Source organism: Pantherophis guttatus, chromosome 9, assembly GCF_059756535.1.
Source record: "Pantherophis guttatus breed Tessera chromosome 9, ASM5975653v1, whole genome shotgun sequence".
Lineage (NCBI taxonomy): Eukaryota > Metazoa > Chordata > Lepidosauria > Squamata > Colubridae > Pantherophis > Pantherophis guttatus.
In genome coordinates this window covers 2,455,155-2,477,631 of record NC_142071.1, presented here as the reverse complement: position 1 = coordinate 2,477,631, position 22,477 = coordinate 2,455,155, and the positions used below count along the sequence as shown (strand labels likewise).

General features: G+C 36.7%; 1 protein-coding gene across 1 annotated transcript in view; it reads right to left on the bottom strand.

Annotated features, from left to right (window-relative positions):
• Positions 1 to 22,477, bottom strand: part of LOC117659269 (myoferlin-like) — a 75,020-nt gene that overhangs the window by 7,660 nt on the left and 44,883 nt on the right. Inside the window, exons 35-48 of the mRNA XM_087875853.1 lie at positions 21,700 to 21,861; positions 20,846 to 21,011; positions 20,401 to 20,426; positions 19,353 to 19,403; positions 17,876 to 18,001; positions 9,875 to 9,997; positions 8,283 to 8,438; positions 7,406 to 7,497; positions 5,573 to 5,743; positions 4,451 to 4,599; positions 3,073 to 3,212; positions 2,861 to 2,949; positions 1,639 to 1,734; positions 34 to 175 (exon numbers count right to left, since the gene is read on the bottom strand). Coding sequence (XP_087731979.1) covers positions 34 to 175; positions 1,639 to 1,734; positions 2,861 to 2,949; positions 3,073 to 3,212; positions 4,451 to 4,599; positions 5,573 to 5,743; positions 7,406 to 7,497; positions 8,283 to 8,438; positions 9,875 to 9,997; positions 17,876 to 18,001; positions 19,353 to 19,403; positions 20,401 to 20,426; positions 20,846 to 21,011; positions 21,700 to 21,861 — 1,689 coding nt within the window. The remainder of the gene's footprint in view (positions 1 to 33; positions 176 to 1,638; positions 1,735 to 2,860; positions 2,950 to 3,072; positions 3,213 to 4,450; positions 4,600 to 5,572; positions 5,744 to 7,405; positions 7,498 to 8,282; positions 8,439 to 9,874; positions 9,998 to 17,875; positions 18,002 to 19,352; positions 19,404 to 20,400; positions 20,427 to 20,845; positions 21,012 to 21,699; positions 21,862 to 22,477) is intronic.

The window sequence follows — 22,477 nt, the reverse complement described above, 5'->3', positions numbered from 1 at the left end:
AGAAAGGGAACTAAAAGCTAGCTTATACCCTACCTTCTTAGTGAGGACACAAACTTGCTCCATGGGTAAATAATCCAGCGTGAATATGAATCGCCAGTTGAAGTTGCCTTCTCCTGCCAAGGACCTATAATGGACATCAGTTCTTTGCTTGTCTTCCTCCTGGCCATCCATCCATCTGGGACCAAAGTAAAGGAGAAGGACAGAAACATTTTTAGTCAACTCAAAAGTGGGGACGGATTTCATGAAGGGTGCGTTATGTAATTGGGTTGGAGTGCTGGCCAGCAGGCGTAGACAAGAAATGAAAAGCGGCAATGTCCATGGACTCTCTGTTGGTATGTAGGTTGTGTGGAAACGCGTGAAAGGACCTTGATGGTGGTAGAAAGGGCGCTCCCGTCAATGACCGGTTTGATTCTCCATTTCTCACAGGAGAAGTGATGGTTTTGGGTTGTGGGATGAACAAGGCAAGAGGAGTAGAAGTAGGAATCCAGGAATGGCACTCAAGGCAGGGATGGGATTCAGCCGGTTCGCGTGAACCGGATGCTAATCTTACATCTGTTTCACTGAACTGGTAGTTGCAAGGACTGGCTAGCCCCTCCTATCCTGCCTGCCCCTCCTAGGAGTCTCCATACGGCCCATTTTGGATGCCAGGTAAGTGCGGGGCCCACACGGAGGCTCTGGGAAGGCGAAAAACAGGCCTCCCGGAAGTCTGGAAATGGGCCCGTTTCCAGCCTCCAGAGGGTCTCCGGAGCCCAGGGGAGGCTGTTTTCACCCTCCCGGACGCTTGAGAAAAGCCTACGGAGCCTGGGGAGGGTGAAAATGCCCCCCCCGCTGTGGTGCAGGAGGCCGAGTAGGCCACGCCCACCATGGCCATGCCCAACCAGCTACTGGGCAGAGAACTGGTTGCTAAAATGTTTGAATCTCACCCCTGACTCAAAGGATGCAAAGAAGAGGATCAAGCAGGATCGAGGTCTTTGCCGAAGGAAAGATAAGATCAGAAAAAAGGAGAGGGACAGAGTGATGGATCAACATGAGCTTTCTCTGTGTCTCTTCTCCCAGCTCAGATGCTGAAGAGATGGGAAGAGTTATGTCTCCTTTAGTTTCAGAAGAAATTAAGAAACTCTCCCTGTATTATGTTACTATTTTTGAATATTGTGCAACCGCTTTCTTTCTCTGGAAGAAAAAATAAAGGTAAAGGTTCCCCTCGCACATCTGTGCTAGTCGTTCCCGACTCTAGAGAGCGGTGTTCATCTCCGTTTCAAAGGCAAAGAACCAGCGCTGTCCGAAGATGTCTCCGTGGTCATGTGGCCGGCATGACTCAATGCCAAAGGCGCACGGAACGCTGTTCCCTTCCCACCAAAGGTGGTCCCTATTTTTCTACTTGCATTTTTTACGTGTCTTCGAACTGCTAGGTTGGCAGAAGCTGGGACAAGTAACGGGAGCTCACCCCATTACGCCGCACTAGGGATTCGAACTGATGAACTGCCGACCTTTCGATCGACAAGCTCAGCGTCCTAGCCACTGAGCCACTGCATCCCTCTTGGAAGAAAAAATAACCATATACTATTAAGAATGGGGAAATGAATTCCTTATAATTGTTTGAGAATCTGGGATTCCCCATCCAGATTACTTATCTCATACCCTTTCACGTAGATGTCACTCATCTTGTCTCCAAAGATATTGGTATCTTCTAGATCCACATCTTTTGTGTTCCAAATTATGCAGCGGAGTTCGTATCTAGAACGAAGAGCAAAGACTTTCCAATGGTTGAGAGTGAACTTGAATGGATCTTCCCATTCCTAGCTCAACGAGGCCACCACTACCCCACTCTGACTCTTGGTTGGGAGGATGGGGGGCAGGAAGACGCTTCCATGAAGCTACACTTGGGCAACCCTTGAGCATAGAGTTGGCTAAAAGTCTGTAGAGATGTTCAGTCATCCAGATCATAGTTGTCCCAAAGGTGCTTTTTCAGGAGGCAACTGGACTTTCTGGTTTTTCTTTGAAGACATTTTGCTTCTCATCCAAGAAGCTTCTTCAGCTCTGACAGGATGGTGGGGAATGGAAGAATTTATATTGCTTGCAGAGAGCTGGTCATTTCCATCCTTTTAGAGGGTTGTTGAGGCCACTTGGAGGTTTATCCTTCCATTCCCCACCATCCAGACAGAGCTGAAGAAGCTTCTTGAATGAGAAGCGAAATGTTGTGGTTCCGCCAGCAGCCTGCGGAGCTGGCAGCAGAGTTGAACAGCCATGAGGCTGAGGAAGAACATGGGCCAGTCCTGGAGGCTGGGGAAGGCCGGGATGAGGGCTCTGCGTCGGAGGCAGAGATGGGGCCAGGGCCATCGGGGAGTGATGTAGGGACTTCGGAGTCTCCAGAGGCTGACAATAGAGAGGCAGAGGAACAGGAGGAGCCTGTTCCTAGTGCATGTATGAGAAGAGCTGCCAGAAGGCAGGAGTAGCCAAAGTAGAGAGGACGACTCGGGAGTAAGGTCAGGAGATTATTGGCCCCTCCCATAAGGCTTAAAAGACCAGCATCTTCTCCAGCCTCCCCGTTGTCTGACTCGAGTGCCAGCTGCATAGTCTGCTGGCACAGCACCACACCAGCCTCCTTGTTGTCAGAATCAGCTACAATCTGCACAGGCCGCTGACGGGCCACAACAGGTATGCTGCTCCCTCCTTCTTCCAACTGGGTGACCTTGAAGCAGCTTCTCAAGATGGCAGAGCACCTACTTTTGATTTCCCAATTATACACCCCCTTCGTCCCCCTTCTCCACCATATATCACCGAAGCACAAACAAGCGTGAAGTGACAGCTGACGTTTAGTTTAGTCATCTAAACCGACTTTACACAAATTCGCAGCACCTACTTTCTGGGCTTCCGTGGGGTGATATCAAAAGGAGGTCCTGGATCACCCAAGTAGAGTGGGAAGATGTCCACCCACATCTGCAGTTTACCCTGGATAGGAGAGAGGTACAGGATTTATAAGACAATATCCACAACGATAGATTTGCTGGACTGCCTGATTCTTCTTTCTAGCAGCTAACAAGTATAGCGTGAAAAACTGAGATTGAGGTTTACTTGGTCAATTCCAGGTAGAGCTGAATCATACAAGGTGCGAGTTTCCACGTGTTCAGAGACCAAACCGCATGTCCGGAGAAGGTGGAGGGCCATACGTTCTTTGGCAGGTCCCAGGTGTCCATGTGAAGGTATGTTGATCTCTGAAAGGAGGAAACATCAGACGGAATCCCATCAAACTCAACCCCGAAGCTTTGAATACGCAAGACATTTGTTACTATACTTTTAAAAGTGGGGGGTAAGAGGAAGAATCTAAACTGAAAATATCGAAGGTGGGTTTGAGTGAAAGTAAGAAGTTCCAAAATGTAGTTTGTTCCTTTTCTTTTTGTCAGGCTGGAAGCCATCTTTTGCATTGGGCCTTCAGGCCTGCCACGTTTATTACTGTGGGAAATTGGGAGGGGGGATTGTATGGAGCCGGTCAGTCCTAGAGGAGACTGACCCTAACCCTAACCCTAACCCTAACCCTAACCCTAGAGGAGATCAATTCTGACTGCTCTTGAGAAGGCCAGATCCTGAAAATGAAATTCAAATACTTTGGCCACCTAAGGAGAAGGAAGGACTCCCTGGAGAAGAGCCGAATGCTGGGAACGATGGAGGGCAAAAGAAGAAGGGGACGGCAGAGAACGAGGTGGCTGGATGGAGTCAATGAAGCAGTTGGCGTGAGCTTAAATGGACTCCGGGGGATGGTAAAGGACAGGAAGGCCTGGAGGAACATTGTCCATGGGGTCGCAATGGGTCGGACATGACTTTACAACTAACAACAACAACAAAATTGTATGGAGCATGGTTGATATGTAGTCATAATAACATTCTTTTCTCAGGGAGTCAAGGACATCTTGCCCTGCACCTGGAAGGTTGGAACTGGGAGGCATCTCCAGTTGGGACGGTGCTTGGATTGGACCATGTGATGGACATGTGGATGTTGGGCAGGGACTTGAACTTTCCTTTGGGTGGGGAAAACCTGGAAACTTTCAGATTCGGGAGATGGTGAGTTCTAGTCCTGCCTTGAGTATGGAAGCCAGCTGAGTAATTTCGAACCAGTCCCTCTCTCTCAGCCCAACCCACATCACAGGGTTGTTGTTATGAGGAACATAGGAAGAACAAGCCATGTTGGATATGTTCACTGCCTTGACGTACTTGTAAAAATAATAGGCATGATACAAATGAATAAAATGGGACACGGTCTCAAGGTAACAACACCTTCAATCAAGTACATTTTTGGTGACCACAAGGAAACACATCATTTCAGCTATGCACATTTCAACTCCCAGAATTCCCCAGCCAGAATGGGAATTCTGGGAGTTGAAGTCCATACAAAGCTGCCAAGGTTGAGACACACTGCCCCGAACAGTACAGGACTGAAAGTTGCATGGAAACTTACCAAAGTCAGAGAGCAGATAAGTTCTACCCATGAAGACGGCTTTGCTACCATCTTCACTTATATCTGTCTGAGGCAAGTTTTTGGCCTGAGTATGATTTTCCAAGAGTTCACTTGGAAGAAGCTGATCTCTCCACTGTGTGGGGCCAGCTCTGCAAGAGAGAGAAGGTATCAAACAATGTTTGTAGAGAGCATTTTCAGAAAGACTGTGCTTTTTCTTGAAGCTATCACTTCAGTACAGCATAACCAAATTGCAAGGGACCCTGGAGGTCTACTGTCCTACCCACTGCTCAAGCAGGAGGCCCTATTCCCTTCCAGATAAATAGCTGTCCAATCTCTTCTTAAAAACCTCCAGTGACAGAGCATTCACAACTTCTGGAAGCAAGCCATTGCTTGTTCTCCATTGATTGTTCTCACACTCTGTGTCAACTCGCAAATCATCCCTGCCCTGCTCTTGAGTTGCCATAGGCAAGGGGGATGAGAAACTAGCAAAGCAACACAGCAACCAAAAACAAAAGCACATTCCAGACATATATCTCTCAAGGCTGTCTCCCAGGGTTACCCACAGCGGCCGGAGGGGAGTGATCTCTACAACCCGCAAAATTGCTCCGTTGGTGAATGTGACTGATGACACACCCTGGGGGGAGAGGGGGGAAACAGGGTCAAGATTGGGCAGTAAATTACGTGAGGTCAGAGTTGTCTTCACTTGGAACGTGCCGACATGAAGCTCCTAATAAATAATTGGATTTCTTTTGAAGTTTGGCTCAAGGCTCATGTTTTAATTAGGGTATCTGTTGGAACCCTGACACTCTGGAAATTTCTCCTTAATTCTAGATTGGATCTCTCTCTGTTAAGTTTCTATCTGTAACTTCTCTCTCTCCCTCCGGTGTTTTGGAGAATAGGCCTCATCTCCGTGGCAGCCCCTCAAATATTGGAATACTGCCATCATGCTACCCCTAGTCCTTTTTGGATATTTCCAGTTCCTGCATGTAGTAGATGGAAACAACCTGAACTTCTAAAGTTGGGGAGATGTTCCTGGGAATTACTGGGAGATGACTCCCCAAACATCTGGAAGCTGCTAGGGTGAGAAAGATGGAATTACTCACGCATAGCCTTAGTACTTACACACAGTAAGTCTGTGGCAGCCCACAGTTGGCCCCGTAATGAGACATGAGTCGGTCCTCCAAGTCTATGGTGGTGTCCCCAACTATGTCATCAGATGAAAAGAGGTCAAAATCAAATATTGAGATCTTCAGGTCCTTTTCTAATGGGATGGTACATGTGAGTTCATATGTTCTTGAGAGACCACCAAAAAGAAGAAGAAGAAGAAGATATAAGGGTCTCATTCCTATCCATTCCGGTATCTTCACTCGCCGAATTCATTGCAAGAATAGTCTCCTAGAAATTTTGGGAGCTGTGACCCCAACAGTCTTAAATGATGCTTTGCTAGAGGAGGCTGGACCAAACCTTTGAATGCCTTGTTCACGAAAGCAGAAACTTAGCACTCTTGTATAAGTGGGTCTTTGTTGATTTTAATTTTTAACAATTAAAGGAGAACGACACTAAAACCTGACTTAGAATGACAGAAGGAAGCAAAATATTTTAACGTTAGACATATTGAACGGATATTTTGAACCATGGACCCAGAAGTTAAGAATATCTGCCCCATAGATAGACTCTGTTTAAAAGGTGTTATGGAAGAATGAGTAATATAGAATAGAATAGAATAGAATAGAATAGAATAGAATAGAATAGAATAGAATAGAATAGAATAGAATAGAACAGAACAGAACAGAACAGAACAGAATAGAATAGGAATAGAGAATAGAATAGAATAGAATAGAATAGAATAGAATAGAATAGAATAGAATAGAATAGAATAGAATAGAATAGAATAGAATAGAATTCTTTATTGGCCAAGTGTGATTGGACACACAAGGAATTTGTCTTCGGTGCATAAGCTCTCAGTGTACATAAAATACATTCATCATGAATCATAAGATACAACACTTAGTGATAGTCATACAATACTAAAGCAATGAAAATCATTCTAGGAAACTAAATAAAACAATATAATCGTAAAAGATGCAAGCAACAAGGTTATAGTCATAAGTAGAAGGAGATAGGTAATAGGAAGGATGAGAAGAATAATAGTAATTGAGTTTAGTAAATAGCTTGACAGTGTTGTGGGAATTAGTTGTTTAGCACAGTGATATCTAACAGGATTGATCTTAAGTGGATTTAAAAATGTCAAGCTACAAGAATGATATGAAAAAAGAGGTTGCATTGGACATAACAAAAAAACCCAGCTGATATCTAATTTAGATAGATATTTTATCTGTCTGTCTATCTATCTATCTATCTATCTATCTATCTATCTATCTATCTATCTATCTATCTATCTATCTATCTAATATGATCCATCATCTATCTATCTATCTATCTATCTATCTATCTATCTATCTATCTATCTATCTATCTATCTATCTATCTATCTATCTATCTATCTATCTATCTATCTAATATGATCCATCATCTATCTATCTATCTATCTATCTATCTATCTATCTATCTATCTATCTATCTATCTATCTATCTATCTATCTATCTATCTATCTATCTATCTATCTATCTATCTAATATGATCCATCATCTATCTATCTATCTATCTATCTATCTATCTATCTATCTATCTATCTATCTATCTATCTATCTATCTATCATTTATCATATAAGATTCATCATCATCTCTCTCTCTCCCTCCCTCTCGCCCTCTCTCTCCCTCTCTCTCACTATCACCACAAATTAGTTAACCAGGTTTGAGAGGAACATGGCAATCTGCTCCTTACGGAAGAGTAGTATCCAGCATATTCTGCAGTCCCAAACTATGGTTACCCACATGGCTTAACGCTGGTCAGCTGAGCAACGAAGCAATCAGATCCAATTTGCTAGACTGACCTTCCAAACACAGGATCCAGGGTGTTGGGTATATAGTCTTCTCGGTCAGCCATCCTTTCTTTCCCTAGCTTGATCTTGACGTAGGGGTCGCACTGTACAGGGGTGCAAAATTATTTACAAATAACTCAAGGCAATGAACGTATCCAACACGCCTTCCTCCTCCTCCTATTTTTCCCCACAACAACAATTCTGTGAGGTGGGTTTGGCTGAGACAGAGAGAGAGAGAATGACTAGCCCAAAGTCACCCAGCTGACTAAGACGGGACTAGAACTCAATGTCTCTTAGTGATTGGCCCAAAGTCACCCAGTTGGCTTTCATGCCTAAGGAGGGACTAGAACTCACCTTCTCCTGGTAATTGGCCCAAAGTCACCCAGTTGGCTTTCATGCCTAAGGTGGAACTAGAACTCACCTTCTCCTGGTGATTGGTCTAAAGTCACCCAGGTTGCTTTCATGCCTAAGGTGAAACTAGAACTCACCATCTCTTGGTGATTGGTCCAAAATCACCCACCTGGTTTTCATGCCTAAGGTGGAACTAGAACTCACCTTCTCCTGGTGATTGGCCCAAAATCACCCACTTGATTTTCATGCATAAGGCGGAACTAGAACTCACTGTCTCTTAGTGATTGGCCCAAAATCACTCAGCTGATTTTCATGCATAAGGCGGAACTAGAACTCACCATCTCTTGGTGATTGGCCCAAAATCACCCAGCTGGTTTTCATGGTTGAGGAGGTACTTGAACTTATAGTCAATCTCCTGCTTTCTAGCCTGGTGCCTTCACCACTAGACCGAATTTTACCTTGAATATCTCTACCAAGTGGTATCTCTGGAAGAAAACTTTTTAGTACTGCAGAAAAATAGTGAAGAAAAGATGTTTACCAATCCATTGCGGTCTTTTGGCTGGAGATTAAAAGCTCGGATGATATAAAGGCGAACCAGACAGTCTTGGGAAGTATTGGCAGGAAGCTCCTGGAACTGACGTGGCGGAGGTAGAATTCTGGGATCTTCTGGCAGAGGATAGATCCGGAAAAGCCCCTGTAGAACAAGGCTTTGGTTCAGAGGAGGCTTCAAGGAGAACCACTACTGTTTTTCTTTCCCCGAGACAAACTCATGCGATTTTGAGCAAATGAGCAAATGATATTGTTCCCCTGACTCAATGCTGCTGGAATTTTCCCACGGGTTATTAAAGAATTGGGAGATCTGGACACATCAACATAAAAATGAAAAGCCCTCGATAAGTCACTAGCAGCCGTTCATTGGAACATGTTCTTCTCTACTGTCCTCTCCAAGCAGGAGCCACGCAAAGAGTTATTATTTCCACTTTTCATTAAACAGCCTGGTCATTCTGATTTGTTTTATCTTAAAATGCTATTATCAGATCAATTTGGCTTCATCTCTCTGTCTACAGGCAAGTACTCCACAGAATCTCACACTTTATGCTGTAGGTTTGATTTGAACCCTTCTTAGATATTTTAGAATCTCTCTCTCTCTGTCTCTCTCCTGTCTATCTCTATCTATCTGTCTGTCCGTCCGTCCGTCCGTCCATCCATCCATCCATCATCATCTGTCTATCTATCTATCTATCTATCTATCTATCTATCTATCTATCCATCCATCCATCCATCCATCCATCCATCCATCCATCCATCCATCCATCATCGTCTGTCTATCTATCTATCTATCTATCTATCTATCTATCTATCTATCTATCTATCTATCTATCTATCTATACCTACCTACCTACCTACCTACCTACCTACCTACCTACCTACCTACCTATCATCTATTCATCCATCCATATCTATCTATCTATCTATCTATCTATCTATCTATCTATCTATCTATCTATCTATCTATCTATCCATCCATCCATCTCTACCTACCTACCTACCTACCTACCTACCTACCTACCTACCTACCTACCATCTATTCATCCATCCATATCTATCTATCTATCTATCTATCTATCTATCTATCTATCTATCTATCTATCTATCTCCTTCATTTTCTTCATGTTCCAGTGAAACAGCTTGCCTTCTCCAAAGCATCAGAAGGCAAGACAAGAAATAATGGATGGAAATTAATCAAGGAGGGAAGCAACCTAGAACTAAGAAGAAATTCCCTAACAGTGAAGACAATTAACCAGTGGAACAACTTGCCACCAGAAGTTGTGGGTGCTTCATCACTGGAGGTTTGAAAGAAGAGACTGGACAGCCACTTGCTTGAAATGGTATAGGGTCTCCTGCTCTAGCAGGGGACAAGAAGACCACCAAGGTCCCTTCCAGCTCTCTTCTATTCTGAGTCTTTTGTATTTTATTTTAATTAATGTGATTTCTGTATCCTGCATGCGAATGACTTAATAAAGATTTGAACTGAGAAGCAGAGAGATCAGGACGGATAGAAATCCAGATTTCCTGGGTGAATTTCCTCAGGCGTTTTGCCAGAGAGGGGAATTGGGGTCATGTTTTCACCTTAAATTCTCCCCCAACCACAGGATCATCATCTTGGACTTTTCCTCGGTACAGCTGAAAGGTCTGACAGAAATCCTGGAGACCGTGGAATTCGGGAACTTCTTCCAACTCACAGTTGTAGATCTGGGAGCAAATTATTTTAAAAAACAAACAAACAGTTGGAACACTCTTTATTTTCTCTGTGTATGTTTGTGTGATCTTTATTCTCTAGTCTAAGTATCCTTATAGTATTGTAGATTATTAACTCTACAACATTGTAGATGTAGTACATCTATTTGTATTGTTACGTCTTCAATATTGTAGATGTAATTATTGTAGATTATTAAACAATCCAGTTGGAATATTTGTATTGTAGATTATTAAATCTACAACATTGTAGATGTAGTACATCTATTTGTATTGTTAATATTCAATATAATATAATAATGTCTTCAATATTGTAGATGTAATTATTGTAGATTATTAAACAATCCAGTTGGAATATTTGTATTGTAGATTATTAAATCTACAACATTGTAGATGTAGTACATCTATTTGTATTGTTACGTCTTCAATATTGTAGATGTAATTATTGTAGATTATTAAACAATCCAGTTGGAATATTTGTATTGTAGATTATTAAATCTACAACATTGTAGATGTACTACATCTATTTGTATTGTTACGTCTTCAATATTGTAGATGTAATTATTGTAGATTATTAAACAATCAGTTGGAATATTTGTATTGTAGATTATTAAATCTACAACATTATAGTATATCTATTTGGATTGTTACATCTTCAATATTGTAGATGTAATTATTGTAGATTATTGAACAATCCAGTTGGAATATTTGTATTGTAGATTATTAAATCTACAACATTGTAGATGTAGTACATCTATTTGTATTGTTACGTCTTCAATATTGTAGATGTAATTATTGTAGATTATTAAACAATCCAGTTGGAATATTTGTATTGTAGATTATTAAATCTACAACATTGTAGATGTAGTACATCTATTTGTATTGTTACGTCTTCAATATTGTAGATGTAATTATTGTAGATTATTAAACAATCAGTTGGAATATTTGTATTGTAGATTATTAAATTTACAACATTGTAGTACATCTATTTGTATTGTTACGTCTTCAATATTGTAGATGTAATTATTGTAGGTTATTAAACAATCCAGTTGGAATAATTGTATTGTAGATTATTAAATCTACAACATTGTAGATGTAGTACATTTATTTGTATTGTCACGTCTTCAATATTGTAGATGTAATTATTGTAGATTACTAAACAATCCAGTTGGAATATTTTAGATGTATTTTAGATGTATTGTAGATTATTAAATCTACAACATTGTAGTACATCTATTTGTATTGTTACGTCTTTAATATTGTAGATGTAATTATTGTAGATTATTAAACAATCCAGTTGGAATATTTGTATTGTAGATTATTAAATCTACAACATTGTAGATGTACTACATCTATTTGTATTGTTACGTCTTCAATATTGTAGATGTAATTATTGTAGATTATTAAACAATCCAGTTGGAATATTTGTATTGTAGATTATTAAATTTACAACATTGTAGATGTAATACATCTATTTGTATTGTTACGTCTTCAATATTGTAGATGTAATTATTGTAGATTATTAAACAATCCAGTTGGAATATTTGTATTGTAGATTATTAAACCTCAACATTGTAGATGTACTACATCTATTTGTATTGTTACGTCTTCAATATTGTAGATGTAATTATTGTAGATTATTAAACAATCAGTTGGAATATTTGTATTGTAGATTATTAAATCTACAACATTGTAGATGTAGTACATCTATTTGTATTGTCACGTCTTCAATATTGTAGATGTAATTATTGTATATTATTAAACAATCCAGTTGGAATATTTGTATTGTAGATTATTAAATCTACAACATTGTAGATGTACTACATCTATTTGTATTGTTACGTCTTCAATATTGTAGATGTAATTATTGTAGATTATTAAACAATCCAGTTGGAATATTTGTATTGTAGATTATTAAATCTACAACATTGTAGATGTAGTACATCTATTTGTATTGTTACGTCTTCAATATTGTAGATGTAATTATTGTAGATTATTAAACAATCCAGTTGGAATATTTGTATTGTAGATTATTAAATCTACAACATTGTAGATATAGTACATCTATTTGTATTGTTAATATTCAATATAATATAATAATGTCTTCAATATTATAGATGTAATTATTGTAGATTATTAAACAATCAGTTGGAATATTTGTATTGTAGATTATTAAATTTACAACATTGTAGATGTAGTACATCTATTTGTATTGTTAATATTCAATATAATATAATAATGTCTTCAATATTATAGATGTAATTATTGTAGATTACTAAACAATCAGTTGGAATATTTGTATTGTAGATTATTAAATTTACAACATTGTAGATGTAGTACATCTATTTGTATTGTTAATATTCAATATAATATAATAATGTCTTCAATATTATAGATGTAATTATTGTAGATTATAAAACAATCAGTTGGAATATTTGTATTGTAGATTATTAAATTCACAACATTGTAGATGTACTACATCTATTTGTATTGTTACGTCTTCAATATTGTAGATGTAATTATTGTAGATTATTAAACAATCCAGTTGGAATATTTGTATTGCAGATTATTAAATCTACAACATTGTAGATGTAGTACATCTATTTGTATTGTTACGTCTTCAATATTGTAGATGTAATTATTGTAGATTATTAAACAATCCAGTTGGAATATTTGTATTGTAGATTATTAAATCGACAACATTGTAGATGTAGTACATCTATTTGTATTGTTACGTCTTCAATATTGTAGATGTAATTATTGTAGATTATTAAACAATCCAGTTGGAATATTTGTATTGTAGATTATTAAATTTACAACATTGTAGATGTAGTACATCTATTTGTATTGTTACATCTTCAATATTGTAGATGTAATTATTGTAGATTATTAAACAATCCAGTTGGAATATTTGTATTGTAGATTATTAAATCGACAACATTGTAGATGTAGTATATCTATTTGTATTGTTACGTCTTCAATATTGTAGATGTAATTATTGTAGATTATTAAACAATCCAGTTGGAATATTTGTATTGTAGATTATTAAATCTACAACATTGTAGTACATCTATTTGTATTGTTACGTCTTCAATATTGTAGATGTAATTATTGTAGATTATTAAACAATCCAGTTGGAATATTTGTATTGTAGATTATTAAATCTACAACATTGTAGATGTAGTACATCTATTTGTATTGTTACGTCTTCAATATTGTAGATGTAATTATTGTAGATTATTAAACAATCCAGTTGGAATATTTGTATTGTAGATTATTAAATCTACAACATTGTAGATGTAGTACATCTATTTGTATTGTTACGTCTTCAATATTGTAGATGTAATTATTGTAGATTATTAAACAATCCAGTTGGAATATTTGTATTGTAGATTATTAAATCTACAACATTGTAGATGTAGTACATCTATTTGTATTGTTACGTCTTCAATATTGTAGATGTAATTATTGTAGATTATTAAACAATCCAGTTGGAATATTTGTATTGTAGATTATTAAATCTACAACATTGTAGATGTAGTACATCTATTTGTATTGTTACGTCTTCAATATTGTAGATGTAATTATTGTAGATTATTAAACAATCCAGTTGGAATATTTGTATTGTAGATTATTAAATCTACAACATTGTAGATGTACTACATCTATTTGTATTGTTACGTCTTCAATATTGTAGATGTAATTATTGTAGATTATTAAACAATCCAGTTGGAATATTTGTATTGTAGATTATTAAATCTACAACATTGTAGATGTAGTACATCTATTTGTATTGTTAATATTCAATATAATATAATAATGTCTTCAATATTGTAGATGTAATTATTGTAGATTATTAAACAATCCAGTTGGAATATTTGTATTGTAGATTATTAAATTTACAACATTGTAGATGTAGTACATCTATTTGTATTGTTACATCTTCAATATTGTAGATGTAATTATTGTAGATTATTAAACAATCCAGTTGGAATATTTGTATTGTAGATTATTAAATCGACAACATTGTAGATGTAGTATATCTATTTGTATTGTTACGTCTTCAATATTGTAGATGTAATTATTGTAGATTATTAAACAATCCAGTTGGAATATTTGTATTGTAGATTATTAAATCTACAACATTGTAGTACATCTATTTGTATTGTTACATCTTCAATATTGTAGATGTAATTATTGTAGATTATTAAACAATCCAGTTGGAATATTTGTATTGTAGATTATTAAATCTACAACATTGTAGATGTAGTACATCTATTTGTATTGTTACGTCTTCAATATTGTAGATGTAATTATTGTAGATTATTAAACAATCCAGTTGGAATATTTGTATTGTAGATTATTAAATCTACAACATTGTAGATGTAGTACATCTATTTGTATTGTTACGTCTTCAATATTGTAGATGTAATTATTGTAGATTATTAAACAATCCAGTTGGAATATTTGTATTGTAGATTATTAAATCTACAACATTGTAGATGTAGTACATCTATTTGTATTGTTACGTCTTCAATATTGTAGATGTAATTATTGTAGATTATTAAACAATCCAGTTGGAATATTTGTATTGTAGATTATTAAATCTACAACATTGTAGATGTACTACATCTATTTGTATTGTTACGTCTTCAATATTGTAGATGTAATTATTGTAGATTATTAAACAATCCAGTTGGAATATTTGTATTGTAGATTATTAAATCTACAACATTGTAGATATAGTACATCTATTTGTATTGTTAATATTCAATATAATAATGCCTTCAATATTATAGATGTAATTATTGTAGATTATTAAACAATCAGTTGGAATATTTGTATTGTAGATTATTAAATTTACAACATTGTAGATGTAGTACATCTATTTGTATTGTTAATATTCAATATAATATAATAATGTCTTCAATATTATAGATGTAATTATTGTAGATTATAAAACAATCAGTTGGAATATTTGTATTGTAGATTATTAAATTCACAACATTGTAGATGTACTACATCTATTTGTATTGTTACGTCTTCAATATTGTAGATGTAATTATTGTAGATTATTAAACAATCCAGTTGGAATATTTGTATTGCAGATTATTAAATCTACAACATTGTAGATGTAGTACATCTATTTGTATTGTTACGTCTTCAATATTGTAGATGTAATTATTGTAGATTATTAAACAATCCAGTTGGAATATTTGTATTGTAGATTATTAAATCGACAACATTGTAGATGTAGTACATCTATTTGTATTGTTACGTCTTCAATATTGTAGATGTAATTATTGTAGATTATTAAACAATCCAGTTGGAATATTTGTATTGTAGATTATTAAATCTACAACATTGTAGATGTAGTACATCTATTTGTATTGTTACGTCTTCAATATTGTAGATGTAATTATTGTAGATTATTAAACAATCCAGTTGGAATATTTGTATTGTAGATTATTAAATCTACAACATTGTAGATGTAGTACATCTATTTGTATTGTTACGTCTTCAATATTGTAGATGTAATTATTGTAGATTATTAAACAATCCAGTTGGAATATTTGTATTGTAGATTATTAAATCTACAACATTGTAGATGTAGTACATCTATTTGTATTGTTACGTCTTCAATATTGTAGATGTAATTATTGTAGATTATTAAACAATCCAGTTGGAATATTTGTATTGTAGATTATTAAATTTACAACATTGTAGATGTAGTACATCTATTCGTATTGTTACATCTTCAATATTGTAGATGTAATTATTGTAGATTATTAAACAATCCAGTTGGAATATTTGTATTGTAGATTATTAAATCTACAACATTGTAGATGTACTACATCTATTTGTATTGTTACGTCTTCAATATTGTAGATGTAATTATTGTAGATTATTAAACAATCCAGTTGGAATATTTGTATTGTAGATTATTAAATCTACAACATTGTAGATGTAGTACATCTATTTGTATTGTTAATATTCAATATAATATAATAATGTCTTCAATATTGTAGATGTAATTATTGTAGATTATTAAACAATCCAGTTGGTATATTTGTATTGTAGATTATTAAATCTACAACATTGTAGATGTAGTACATCTATTTGTATTGTTACGTCTTCAATATGGTAGATGTAATTATTGTAGATTATTAAACAATCCAGTTGGAATATTTGTATTGTAGATTATTAAATCTACAACATTGTACATGTACTACATCTATTTGTATTGTTACGTCTTCAATATTGTAGATGTAATTATTGTAGATTATTAAACAATCAGTTGGAATATTTGTATTGTAGATTATTAAATCTACAACCTTATAGTATATCTATTTGTATTGTTACATCTTCAATATTGTAGATGTAATTATTGTAGATTATTAAACAATCCAGTTGGAATATTTGTATTGTAGATTATTAAATCTACAACATTGTAGATGTAGTACATCTATTTGTATTGTTACGTCTTCAATATTGTAGATGTAATTATTGTAGATTATTAAACAATCCAGTTGGAATATTTGTATTGTAGATTATTAAATCTACAACATTGTAGATATAGTACATCTATTTGTATTGTTAATATTCAATATAATAATGTCTTCAATATTATAGATGTAATTATTGTAGATTATTAAACAATCAGTTGGAATATTTGTATTGTAGATTATTAAATTTACAACATTGTAGATGTAGTACATCTATTTGTATTGTTAATATTCAATATAATATAATAATGTCTTCAATATTATAGATGTAATTATTGTAGATTATAAAACAATCCAGTTGGAATATTTGTATTGTAGATTATTAAATCTACAACATTGTAGATGTAGTACATCTATTTGTATTGTTAATATTCAATATAATATAATAATGTCTTCAATATTGTAGATGTAATTATTGTAGATTATTAAACAATCCAGTTGGAATATTTGTATTGTAGATTATTAAATCTACAACATTGTAGATGTAGTACATCTATTTGTATTGTTAATATTCAATATAATATAATAATGTCTTCAATATTGTAGATGTAATTATTGTAGATTATTAAACAATCCAGTTGGAATATTTGTATTGTAGATTATTAAATCTACAACATTGTAGTACATCTATTTGTATTGTTACGTCTTCAATATTGTAGATGTAATTATTGTAGATTATTAAACAATCCAGTTGGAATATTTGTATTGTAGATTATTAAATCGACAACATTGTAGATGTAGTATATCTATTTGTATTGTTACGTCTTCAATATTGTAGATGTAATTATTGTAGATTATTAAACAATCAGTTGGAATATTTATATTGTAGATTATTAAATCTACAACATTGTAGTACATCTATTTGTATTGTTACATCTTCAATATTGTAGATGTAATTATTGTAGATTATTAAACAATCCAGTTGGAATATTTGTATTGTAGATTATTAAATCTACAACATTGTAGATGTTGTACATCCATTTGTATTGTTACGTCTTCAATATTGTAGATGTAATTATTGTAGATTATTAAACAATCAGTTGGAATATTTGTACTGTAGATTATTAAATCTACAACATTGTAGATGTAGTACATCTATTTGTACTGTTACATCTTCAATATTGCAGATGTAATTATTGTAGATTATTAAACAATCAGTTGGAATATTTGTATTACAATATTCAAATTCATTGGATGTGGAGACCAGCACCAAGCTTCAGAGGAAAGTGGAGATCTTTTTGGTGGGAGTTTAATGAAGTGAAAAACAGTTGAGTCACCTACAGTCTCTGAGGGAACTTGGGAGCTGGTATTTCCTGTGAAAATGGTTTGCCTGCCCCCTATTGTTATGATAGTTCTCTTAAAAGCACACCTTTATGCTATCATAACCCTTTTCCAGATAATGTCCGCTCTTTGATAAATCTCCCATTGTGGCATAGTACTTGCTCCACCAATCAATTTCTTCTTCTTCCTCCTCCTCCTCCTCCTCCTCATCGGTCTGTCAAAAAGGAAAGAAAGGAGCTTGGTCATGGCCCTCTCCATGTTTTCCCAAATGGAATGATCTGTACTTCATCTTTGGGCTGGCTTTCTTTCCAACCTAAGCAGGGGTGGGCTTCAAAAATTTTAGCAGGGGGTTCTCTGCCCAGTTGCCGGGTGGGCGTGGCCATGGTGGGCATGGCCTTTACCCTCCCCGGGCTCCGGAGGCTTTTTTCAAGCTTCTGGGAGGGCAAAAACAGCCTCCCCAGGCTCTGGAGGCCCTCTGGAGGCTGGAAACAGGCCTGTTTCTGGCCTTCCCAAAGTTCTGATAGGCCCATTTTTCACCCTCCCCAAGACTCCGCATGCACCCTGCACTTACCTGCATCCAAAACGGGCCGCGTGGGGTGTCCTGGGAGGGGATGGGTGGGCGGGGTGGGGCGGGGCCAGCCCGGAGTGGGATTTGGCGGTTCTCCAAACTGTACAGAATCTTAGCTAGAGGTTCTCCCGAACCCTTGCGAACCCCCAGCAGCCCACCCCTGAACCTAAGTCAAAAAGACTTCCTTGCATTGACTGTCAGGATTCCAAGTAAGACACCCAACACAATCAAAACCCTGAGGCAGGCACGCTCCTCAAAGTATAGATTTATTAGGCATGTCATATTGGCACATCTGGTGAAAAGCCGACTCTGAACCGACTTCTGTGGTTTTTCTCCATGTTAAAAGTAAAGTTTGTTCTTTGGACTCCCCCATGAGTCCATCACATGGTCCAATCAGATCATAGTCCAACTGTCACAGCTGGCTGAGGAATTCTAAGAGTTGAAGTCCATAAGTCTTAAAGTTGCCAGGTTTTGAGCCCTGTCATGGAAAGCAATGTTCGAATAAGGGCTTCCTACCTCAAGTGCAATTTTAACATGGGGAAATACTTGACTTCCCCTCTTGATTTGGGGACATCACCCTTGGCCTTTCTCTCTCAGGTAGCAAAATAAGGAGCCTTGGTAGTACAGTGGTCTAAAGCACCCTGTTATTAAGAACAGCTGCCTGCAATTACTGCAGGTTCGAATCTCGCCAGGCTCAAGGTTGACTCAGCCTTCCATCCTTTCTAAGGTAGGTAAATTGAGGACCCAGTAGTGGGGGCAATAAGATGATTTGTATAAATATACAAAAAGGATGAAGGCTATTGCTGAGCACATTGTAAGCCGCCCTGAGTCTCCGGAGAAGGGCGGCATATAAATCAAAATTTAAAAAAAAAAAAATCTCCAAGGAAATGCTTGGGTAGGGGAAAAAAACCCAGGATCCATATTTGGGGAGATCTGCAAATATGGAGGTATTTGTGTCACAAAAACCCAGCAATGTCAAAATGAAATCTTGACTTACTTTCTTTTCTTTTGTTTTCCTCCATGACCATAATTTAAAGCTGCTCAATTTCTGTTAAGAAGCAGTGGAATTAATCTTAATTATTTATTATTACATACTTTATTCATTAAACGTGAAACTCGGTCAACTGAGTTTTTATTTGATGATGGTGATGTTAATGATGATGACGAATTATTCTGTTAATCCAGTGGTGGGTTTCAAATTTTTTTACTACCGGTTCTGTGGGTGTGGCTTGGTGGGCGTGGCTTGGTGGGCGTGGCAGGGGAAAGATACTGCAAAATTTCCATTTCTTCCCGATCAGCTGGGACTCGGGAGGCAGAGAATAGACAGGGGCAAGGCCAGTCAGAATTTTTATCTCTCTTATCTCTCTCTCATCTCTCTCTCTCATCTCTCTCTCTCTCCATCTCCATCTCTCTATCTCTATCTCTCTATCTCTATCATCACTATCATCACTATCATCTCTATTATCTATTATCTATCTATCTATCTATCTATCTATCTATCTATCTATCTATCTATCTATCTATCATCTCCCTCTCTAGCTATCTATATATATCATTATCTATCTCTCTCATCTCTCTCTCTCTCCATCTCCATCTCTGTCTCTCTCATCTCTCTTATCTCTCTCTCTCTCTCATCTCTCTCTCTCTCATCTCTCTCTCCCTCATCTCTCTATCTCTCTATCTCTATCTCTCTATCTCTATTATCTCTATTATCTATCTATCTATCTATCTATCTATCTATCTATCTATCTATCTATCTATCTATCTATCTATTATCTCTATTATCTCTCTCTCTCTCTCTCATCTCTCTCTCCCTCATCTCTCTATCTCTATCTCTATTATCTCTCTCTATTATCTATCTATCTATCTATCTATCTATCTATCTATCTATCATCTATCTATCTATCTATCTATCTATCTATCTATCTCTATCTATTATCTCTATTATCTCTCTCTCTCTCTCTCTCTGCTAAACAAGAGGTCCCATCACAAAGAAGAAAAGAAACAAAATGATGATTGTTGTACCAAACAATAAGGATACTTACCATTTTCGTCTTCACCTTTTTAGTGACTGTTTTGGGGTGGGGTGGGGGGAAACACATTGAGAAAATTCATAAACATTTGAGCAGGAACAGAATTCATCTTTTTTAGGAGATATAGTCCAATGAGTGATCTCTTTTTCTCCTTCAGAAAGTTCAGGAGAGCTTTTGTGAAACTTCCAGTACCTCAACTGGCTTCTCCTAACCTTAGTTGTAGATAGACTGCAAGCCCCCCCCACCCAAATTTGAGCTGACTGTGCCAATTCAACTTTAAGAGTTCATCTGAGTAATGATATCCAAATTTTAAAAAATAGTTAGCATGGAAAGGATTAAGACTATGTCTATGCCCAGTCTGTCGCATACTTATGACTATTTCGTGCTCCTATTATCCTAAATTATTTGATGAATAACTTATTGATAACTGACTTATTAAGACGTTTATCAAGTATACCTCGGGGCGGTAAATTGTGGACTTTGCTTTCTTCCAACGGATTGCAGTAATATTGACTCAGAGATCTGACTGTTGCTTGTCCCACCACTGGCTTATATCCAAAATCTCGGTGATCAATCACCTTCAGCTCAATGGGAGGGGAATAATCTTCGTCCACAGGCAGGTACTGCAGAAAGTCAAGGTGGAAAAAGGAAGCGAGAGCTGAGGTGGCGCAGTGGTTAGAGCGCAGTACTGCAGCTACTTCAGCTGACTGCTAGTTCAGCAGATCGGTGGATCAAATCTCACCGGCTCAAGGTTGACTCAGCCTTCCATCCTTCCGAGGTGGGTAAAATAAGGACCCAGATTTTGGGGGCCAATATGCTATTTAGTATACTGTCTTTGGTGTAAGCCGCCCAGAGTCCTCGGAGAGTGGGCGGCATAGAAATATGACTAATAAATAAATAAATAAATAAAACCTTTTCAAGAGAGTCAACGAAGGGGGCGATCCCTCTGAGATAACACAGTTCATAACTGAGTGGGAATGGGGATTTTGTAGTATCCTTCCCCTGCCACGCCCACCAAGCCATGCCGCCACGCCCACCAAGCCACATCCACAGAATCGGTAGTAAAAAAATTTGAAACCCACCACTGCAATGCTGCCTGCAACTGTGGTGTGAGCTGGTTGCCAAGTGCCTGGATTGCCATCACACGACCATGGAGTGCAGCGGCAATCAGAGTTTAGAGGACTAGTTGTAAATACCACTCGTTTGGTGCTGTCACAACTTCGGACGATCGCCGAAGAAGTGGCCGTTAACCAAGGACTGCCTGTATTCTGCCCTTCCCTCAGTTTCTTAAGCTTTGCTCATGTCACTCACCACTTTCATGAGATAGACGTTGATTGAAAAATTCGGGTATTCCTGGAAGTTCCTAATGGTTGTTGTCTGAATGGACTCCCCTCCACACTCTACGATGAGGCTGGGATTGTTCACAATCATCAGGTTGTAATTCTTCATGTCTCGAAGACCCCAGGCAAGAATCTATGGGGAGATTTAGAAACACATTTTTTTAAAATTTTGTCGATTTGCTGAATGACTGAATTTTCCCTGTCTTGTTAAATACTGTATGTCTACAGTAGCTTTCATTGTTTCCCCACTTTCCATACTGATTTATTATACATATTTCTTGATTCCTTGATGCAAGATTAAGGCTTTATCTGGGTTCGAGGGCTAAGTGTCACCATGTTTTTACAAATATTACTTTGCTATAATTATATATATATATATATATATATATATATATATATATATATATATATATATATATATATATATATATATATATATATATATATGTAGGTCTTTGGTTATTCGGGTCTTCTCCCACGTAAAATTGGAAGTGTCTTGGCGACGTTTCGACGAAGTCTCATTCGTCATCTTCAGGCTGGTGTTCTCGGCTTCGTGCTTCCAGGAGTTTGCTCCTGGAAGCACGAAGCCGAGAACACCAGCCTGAAGATGACGAATGAGACTTCGTCGAAACGTCGCCAAGACACTTCCAATTTTACGTGGGAGAAGACCCGAATAACCAAAGACCTACATACAAACACCCGCGAAAACCTGAGAAAACACACACACACACACACACACACACACACAC